At 28.7% G+C, this 9,005-nt stretch overlaps 1 protein-coding gene across 1 annotated transcript in view; it reads right to left on the bottom strand.

Moving 5' to 3' along the window:
• Positions 1-369: 369 nt before the first annotated feature.
• LOC131929950 (hemicentin-1) overlaps positions 370-9,005 on the bottom strand; it is a 48,540-nt gene continuing 39,904 nt past the window's right edge. The window contains exons 29-36 of the mRNA XM_059286334.1: positions 8,572-8,681; positions 7,899-8,061; positions 7,679-7,702; positions 5,974-6,051; positions 5,284-5,341; positions 4,940-5,052; positions 4,267-4,635; positions 370-2,401 (exon numbers count right to left, since the gene is read on the bottom strand). Of these exons, the coding sequence (XP_059142317.1) occupies positions 2,280-2,401; positions 4,267-4,635; positions 4,940-5,052; positions 5,284-5,341; positions 5,974-6,051; positions 7,679-7,702; positions 7,899-8,061; positions 8,572-8,681 (1,037 nt within the window). The 3' untranslated portion in view covers positions 370-2,279. The remainder of the gene's footprint in view (positions 2,402-4,266; positions 4,636-4,939; positions 5,053-5,283; positions 5,342-5,973; positions 6,052-7,678; positions 7,703-7,898; positions 8,062-8,571; positions 8,682-9,005) is intronic.

Raw genomic sequence — 9,005 nt, 5'->3', positions numbered from 1 at the left:
TGGGCATTTTACACAGACCAGCTAAAGCAGAATTAGGCCCTAATGTCATTGTTATTTACATTTCAAAAATTAAACACGTAAAAAAAAATTCTAAAAAAAAAATATTAAGTATTTGTTAAGAAGAAATTACACAAAAATTATTAACTTAAAAACCAGTTTAAATAGCGTTAACAGTAAAATTTGTGATGTCAATTCTTAAAGTTATTGAAAAAATGGGTGACGTTTCTTAATTCTTTAAGAATTTGTCTAATATAATGCTGAAATGCTAAGAAACAGAAAATCAGTATAGCTTTTAGTTTTAAAATACTTTCAACCTTCACAAGGCAAGGAATTACGATGACAAAAATGTGCAGCTTAATTAAACTTAAAAAAAAATTGCATAGTAATTTTAAATTATATACTTTTGTTAACAGCTACTGATAAGTATGAATTACATTTATTTCAATATAATGTGGAGTTTAATAAGAATTATAAACAGTTGCTGTTGTTCATAGCTAAATACGTATTTATATTATTACTATATGAAATGAGTATTATAAAACATGATGTTTAAGTTAGCGTTGTGTACTCAACTATATATTAAAATTATGATCTGAAGATGAATTTTTCTGGGAATGGGAACAAACCCAAGTCGCAATAATTTAAGTCCCAAGTATTAAAATGAAAATAATGTGCTATATCAGCGGGCTAGTAAATGAAAGAAATACATTTAACCATAATCACAAAAAAATAAGGAAATTACAAGTTAACAAAAACAAAACATTTCTAGTTATTAAGACCAATATTATTTCATTAAGTTTTAAAACAAATCAAACTGGAATATATCATGTAATCTAAACGTAAAATATCATGTACTTCTACAAATCTAAATGTAAGATATCCGGTATTTCCACAAATTACATATTATGTAATTTAAAAAGAAGATCATTTAAAAGTTAATGATCATTTAGAGCACTTAAAAGGCATTTACTGTAATCTGCATAAAATAACTAAAATTAAAAGTGAGGTTTAAACAGCCGAAAGGTAATAAAATGCAAAAGAAAACCATAAATAAAAACTGAAATAAAAATGTATCTTCTTCAGCATAATGAACACATTACAAGTTATTTAAGAATGAGACTAAAGTATGAAGTCAACTAAAAGGCACATTATTTATATTTTCAAAGATTCACTCCTTAGATAAGAAATTCAGTAGAAAAAAAAGCTCAGTAACAAACATGAATTTATAAGTCTCTTCAGCGTTATCCCCGAATGATTTTGAAATATGATTAGAACACATATATACAAGACAAATAAATGGTCATATATTAATGTTCATCACTCCCACTAACACACAATCATTAGATTAAGAACTATCAAAGGTAAAAAAAGGACAAAGTGAAAATTATTTTTAAAAACTCACCCAAATCCATCATTATCAAATATTTTGCTCATTTATTAAAAAATACACAATAGTTTTAGAACTATGGTGTTTTTTTTTCTTTATAATTTGGAGCCCTATATTTATGAATAACCATTTATAACCATTATTAGCAAGCCAGTTATCCAGAAACAAAAAAAAAACACGACAAATTATTCTTTCTGTACATTATTTTGCCATAAAACTTTGTGGCTTCTCCTGATCAGGTATACAGCTCTGTGCCTTTAAACTTCAAGCAAAATAAGATATTGACTTTATAAAGTACTTAGATTAGTATTAGGGAGAAACAAAACATAATATAGATATATTTTGTAAGGTTATATATCTATACAATTATAATTTTTAAACTAAAGCAATAAAATAGCACTGATCTTTTAAATTGATACATATATTATTATATAAATAACTGATTTTGATTAGTCTTTTTACTATGTTTAGTTTTTTTTTTAAATGGTAGACTACGAGTTATTTTATTAGATTACATGTATCAAAGTTGTTTACAATTTTGACTCTTGTATAATCACACTTTGATCATATTTATCATTGGTAATTATTCTTTCATCATCAATACCTCAAAACAGTCACAAAGTTTGTGAGAGATTCAAGATATTATCAAAACTGACTTTTAAAGTATGTAAATGGAAAATGTAAGGAACAAAACAATACTATAATTGCATCCATGACACAACCCTGATTTAATAATACTGAAGGCACACCACTAAGAATAAAATAGAAACAAATTAAAACATTCTTTCAAATTCATTTGCCTATACCACTCACACACACAAATGTCTTAACTTTGAAAAACATAGGAAAAAGAAAATTCCAATCATGCACACAATTAAAACACTAACGCCCTCTATCTCCAGGATAACATAGCCACCAACATCAGCTGCATAAGAGTAGTCAGCAAAACAGACATGTGCAACCCAAAGGCTGAATTTTCAGGATCTTTTACAGCTGATTTTGCACCTTCAGCATCTGGAACAAATAAGAAACATATAAGATGTAATTAGGGTAAATACAATTATAGGATTTAATTAACATTACATTAATCAAAAAAAGAAATATAAAAAAGTAATATGTGTTTCCATTGAATTAATAAAATGTTTATAAGAGGTAAGCTGTAATCTTAAGTATTACTTTTTAAAGTTTCAATAAATAATACTTACTGGATTGAATACAAATAAGTAATTTTAAACATAATTTTAAATTGAGTGAACCAATATACGATTAAAAAACAATTTAAACAAAATGAAGCACTATTTAGTAATAGACACTGTATTAGCAAAATTAAATATTTCATGTTTCCTAACGTTAAACCGTGTGTATATATTTTAGTATATCTACATCTTAATTAATTAACTGAAAACATAATTATCAGCATGCTTTATGACAACAAAAATACTTTGTTTTAAAAAATTAGTAAAGTGTGATTAACATAAAATACAATTGGATAGGAATTTCTAACAATTCATTTTAATGAACTTAATGGTTTAAAATAAAATTGATTTAATAATTGCATACAAAACAATATACATCTACATGCTTTAAAAATAGTTTAAGGTTGAGTTACACATGTATTTCAGCAGATTTTTAACAAAGTTAAATTTTTAATATAGTAATTTAAGATACACGTTCGAATATGTTGAAAGGGTGAATTTAACCATGCAGGGGAACAAGATTTGTATTTTAAAAATGTGATAAATAAGTATGACATGGCTCTCTTTTTGTGTCTTTGCTAAATGTTGTAAAAACAGAGAACAGAAATCTATCACATCTGGACCAAAGCAAACATTTTAATTTGTTACATTTAGCATTTAATATTTTACTTGATGGTCACAATTTTTATTTCTGTATTTGCTGACATAAAATCTCTTTTGCCATTCAATGCGACAAGCCTTTTGCGCAACAAAGTTACATTTAAAGCTGCTATTTCTATCTGTAATTTAAAAGCTGTCATCTTAATGAGGTCTGGTTTTTAAACTCTATTATCAACATGTTTATGTTTTGCATTTATGCTTTACATATTATTCAAACATTTTTATACTCATGAAATTAATTTATAGTGTATGGATTACTTTTTAAAATTCTGTGTAAATGAATGCACAACAAAAAATTTAATATTTAAAGCAAAGAAAATGGTTTAGTGAATATTACAATATATTTAATTAAATATTAAATTAGTTTCATTATTTAGGAGTATTCACAAATATGATTATAAATCTTACATAAATGCAAGCAAGCATATCAATTATTCATTAAAGGTTCAAGACAAAAGGATTTAATTTTTTCTAGTCCATAACAAACATGTGATGTAGGACAGGATTGTTAATTATTAAATATAAATATAAATTTACTACAAACAATACTAATGCCCATTCTTGTGATAATAAAAATACATAATATAGAAATCACCAAAGCAGGAGTTAACATCAAAACAAGCAAATAAATGTTGTGGCACATAGCTGTTTTTTAAAAATATTATTGTTGGAGAAGCTACTTTTAGTTCTTTTCCCAATAAGTGTGTAAAGTTATGATTTTGGATGTTTATAATATTTTTTTCTCGTTAAATGAGAAAATACTTTTTCCCATATATTTCATCAAATATTTGATTAGTGTTGTTTTATGTAACTCTTCAACCACAGAAAGTCATCAAACACAAATATCCTTACAAGTATTTCAACTAGATCTAATGTGTTTATGGTAGGGGTAGGTTAAAGAAAGAGGTTGATATGCTTGAGGTACTAGCTATGACTGGGTGGTTTGGGAAAAACCATTAACTTTACACATTGATTGGTGACCTTAACAATCTGGCACTGAAAGCTGAATAAATCTCCTCTCACCTGACGCATTTTCTTCTTGACTATTTTCTTTCTGCATCATTTTATCTTCATCTATTTCAGCCTTGACTTCCACGTTTTTATTGATTTTTTCACTGTCATTGTCTGTATTATCAACATCTTCTTCACTATCATCACTCTTATCTTGTCCGACAGTAGAGTGAACATTTTCTTTCTGAATATCTTCAGAACTAGAAGAGCTTTGACTAGTACTTTCCTCCGTATTATCTACGAAATTTGTGCCAGCTAAGGTCTCCTTATTTTTAGTATTAATAAATTCCTCCTCAACTTCAATGTCCTTACCTGCATCTTCAGACATGGCTGTTGTCATGTCAGGCTTTGCTGATTCACTGTCATCAATTACTGATGTTTCTGCAACAGCAGAAAATATGTGTTAATTAATCAGTTCAGTCACTTCTTTATTTACATTTTTATTTTGTAAAAAAATGATCTTATTTATTTATGAATAATAAAAATGTTAATTGTTCTATTATAAAATTCAATTAAAAATTATGCAAAACCTTTTTTATGAATAAATCCCCTTATTCTTTATTTATTGTATAAATCCACAATTATCTTTTTTATTGCTTAGATCCAATCTGTTTATTCTGCTTAGAACTGAACCAACTATAAAACTTTGAGTTTCTTATAAAATAGGCCTGATAAAGTTTCTTACCCTGAGAACATTGTGAACGCCATTGGGTAACCATGTCTTCTAAAAGTGATGCTGTTGGATTATTACAATTCTCCTTAAACTGAGTGACACATTTCTCACCAATATTAAGATTACTGCAGAAATAAAATCAATATGAGTTTATTAGCTGAAATTAGCTGCTCAACATTTATCTTGTATTTTATTTGTTCATTTTTACAATCAGTCCTTTAAAAAAAAGAATGAGAAAAAAACCATGAGAAAAGAAAAAAAAATGATTTCCTTTGAGTGATAAATTTTATTTTGCCTCTGTTTGAGAGTGATTTAATAATGTAGTCTCATACAATGGCTGCTTATATTATAGATACCTGCAGTTTTTGTCCATAGCAAGTTTAGTGCACTTCTCTAGACGGTTAGTACATGTATCTGAAAAACACAATTTAAGCTCTAAATAATAAGAACTGTGCATTATTATATAATAAACAATTTGTTTATAATCCCTTTTTAATAATCCCTTTTTTTAAAAAAAAACCGACCTTTAAAACTAGTAATTTTGAAAATGTAAAAATTAATTGAAAATTTTATTCACTATTCTGAAAACAATAGCTGATAATTATAGAATTTTTCACCATTAACATAAAACTTTCAAAAATTATTTAGCTTTAGATTAAATTACGTTATTTTTTGTGTGTTAATTTCCTCATAAGCACTAAATTCTAGAAATGATATAAATACAGCATTCAAAGAAACTTAAGAAAAAATAACTTGTAAATATTTACTTTATGGTATTGCATATGAAACCTAGAAACAATTAGCTTTCACTTAAACCACTGACTTTTAAGTTAGTATTTTGATTTATCAAGTTTTAAAATTTGATTAAAAACATTAGAATTCTAACAGGAAATATAAAAGTTAATTTTGCATTGATTCTAGACAAAGTGAATTAAAAAAATTTCTTTAAAAGATTCATCATTTTAATGAACAAAGCTGATTCATTTATTTATTTGTAGGCTGCTATATTAATAAAAATAAGTTGAAAATGTATAATTTTAACTTACTTAAAGGGGTATCATTTTTTCCTTCAATATTCATTGTAGTTGATTCAAAATATGTATTTTCAGGCATAGCAGGAGTAACTGGAAAAATTGTCATGCACATTCAAATGTAAGGGAAGTAAAGAGAAGAAGAGAAATTCAAGTCACACTTAAAGAATGCATTGTCAACTCATTAATTCATCCATGGTAAAATTTAGACTATAATTATAACATCTTATGGGTATAGTAGATGCACCACTTTTAAAACCAGGGAGTGATTTAAAAAAAAAATGTCTTTTTTATGTTTTTCTATTAAAAGCATTGAACATTTTCATAATTTCATTTTTTTTTTAAAATTAATTTTAAAATGACAAACTTATGGTTTGCCAGCTTTTGAACAAAACATTTAATTATCTGTTTTACAAAATTATAAAATATTTTATATATTCACATTGATTAGAAATACCATTCTGAAATACTGAAAACACTAAAAATGCCTAGGCCGTTAAGTTATTTTAAGTTTTTGAAGATATTTGCACATGATTTCAGCTCACTCAACACATCAAATGCAGAGATTTAATCATAAGCAGATGTAGCAAAGGAAAAAAAAGTTCAAAACCAAAATTTTAAATCGAAAATCAATTATGCAATACAAATTAACAGATTCACTTATTGATTCAAATGTTCAGTATTTTATTTAAAATATTTAATGTCAATAAGGAAGATTGAAAGCACATGGTAAACAGAGGCTTCTATAAATAACCTCTCCACCATCCCCATGTAATTTATTACATACCATTAGCTCCTTAAAATTTTAAATAAATCTTACTAAAATATATACCAAAACCGTAAATTATTTGTAAATGAAAATAGGAATAATAGAAAACTAAAATTATAGAAAATCTAACTAATGGTTAGAACTAGTTTAGTAGTTTGGGCATTTCTTAGAGTTTAACATTCCTTAGATATTGTCTGTTTTGTTATAGAATATTTATTCCTTTCTTAGGGGTTATCTTAAAAAGACATCACACTCGTGGAGGGAGGGGGGGGGGGTCCATAAGTTTGTGATGATGTGTGATAAGGATGAGGGTAGGGGACTGCAGATAGTGTGACATCCCACTATAGCATTTTTTAAAATTGTGTTTGGAACTGAATTTTAGCCATTATTTTGTGTTTAAATCAACTGTTTTAATACATTTTTATAGAAAATTTCATTAACATACTCTGGGTTGACTACGGGGGTGGGGGGGGGGAGGTGTAGGCTGAGATGTGTTGTCATTTTAGAGGGTTGGAATGTGCCACAAAGGGTAGGGGGGGGAGGGGGAGGGGATACAATTGTGTTTGGAACTGAATTTTAGCCATTATTTTGTGTTTAAATCAACTGTTTTAATACAATTTTATAGAAAATTTCATTAACATACTCTGGGTTGACTACGGGGGTGGGGGGGGGGGAGGTGTAGGCTGAGATGTGTTGTCATTTTAGAGGGTTGGAATGTGCCACAAAGGGTAGGGGGGGGGGGGAGGGGAGGGGATAAAAATCGACAAAAATTGTGACATCATTTATGGATGACCCCCTTATCAAAGAAGCAATTTGTAGTTTTTGTTTTCCATTTGTTCATTTATTAATTTTATTAAAATATTTTTAACATAATTTTTTTCATTACATATTGGACTACTGGTCACTATACAAAATATCGCAGTTGTTGAAAAATATAAGATTTGTATTTACCATTGGTTGTTGAGTCATTTTTAGCTGAAAAAAAAAGATTTAACAATGATGATACAGATTTGTTGTTTTGATTTAATAACTAAAGTCCTATTTAAAACATTAAGTTTTTATTTTAAAATAATAATATTATTTGTAACTTTAAAATTATCATAAAAAAATGATACATAGGGGGACAAAACAGTTTTTATCAGAATTTTAATTTAAAGCAAAATATCCTTACGAATGACAATAACTTTGGCTGGGCCACTTATACGTCTCCCGGCAACATTCTCAGCAACACATGTATAGTCTCCAGCAGCATCTAATTCTACGTCAATTAATGAAAGCATTCCTTCACCAGCAATGTTTGCCATTTGGGTCTCGTTGTCTTTGAACCACATAATCTAAAGAAATGCAAAAGTAAGATCAAATAATTTATCAAATTCTATTGTAGTGTATTTTTTTTAATGTGTGAAAATTTAAAAAAAAGTATTATTTGAAATCATTAAATAGACATGTTTGTTTTAGGATGCTGGGATGGCATGGTTGAGTGGTAGAGCATGCAGATCCTTGCTAACTCAAGTTTAGTTCCCAGGCAACTCAGTAGGATGTCCCTGACATTTGGGCAAGTAATGCAGCTGGGCTAGAACCTACCATACTACCCCAAGGTAACAGAAACAGGTGAACTCTACTTCCTCTGGCTTTCAGGCCTTAAAGGGTAGCTTTATTACTTTACTTTTATCTTAGAAAGAGATGTTATTTGAAAGCACTTTAAATTAAATTCTCTAGCTCTGTGCATGATTTTAAAAACTGACTTTTATCATGCAAAATCTCTCTGAAACATCCGGGAACTGGATACAGTGATAATTTTATATTCTAGTATGGCTGTGGTTTGAAATATTGTGTGCACATACTTTAGGTGGAGGATTTCCTTTTGGCGGTATGCACATAAATATATGATTGTCTCCTTGCATCAGAGTGATGACATCTGTTGACAGTTCTGTCTCAAACTTTTCATCTAAAGCTGAAACAAAAATATTAAATTTTTTTGATATATTGCTCACTAAGCAAACCTGAAGAAGGACAGTGGACCCAGAAGCAAGGGTCACAGGGCTAACATAGGCTCAAGTGAGGAGAGCTGCCCAAAAAATATTTTGGTAGAGAGCAGAGTTTCTTCCAGGCTCTGCCCCCCTGAAGAAAGTCTACCGCTCCCCGAACGAGATGGAATTTATATAGTAAACATACACTTTTACTAGTGTCCATCCCCCCGAAAAATGTTGAATGCCCCCCCGCCCACGAAAATATCAAGTGCCCCCCCCCCCCCCCCTGGTAGAGAGATGCAACTGAA

Source organism: Physella acuta, unplaced genomic scaffold (assembly GCF_028476545.2).
Source record: "Physella acuta isolate Inbredline_101_S28 unplaced genomic scaffold, ASM2847654v3 ptg001698l, whole genome shotgun sequence".
Lineage (NCBI taxonomy): Eukaryota > Metazoa > Mollusca > Gastropoda > Physidae > Physella > Physella acuta.
The sequence above is the reverse complement of the archived record's forward strand: the minus strand, read 5'-3'. Positions and strand labels throughout refer to the sequence as shown.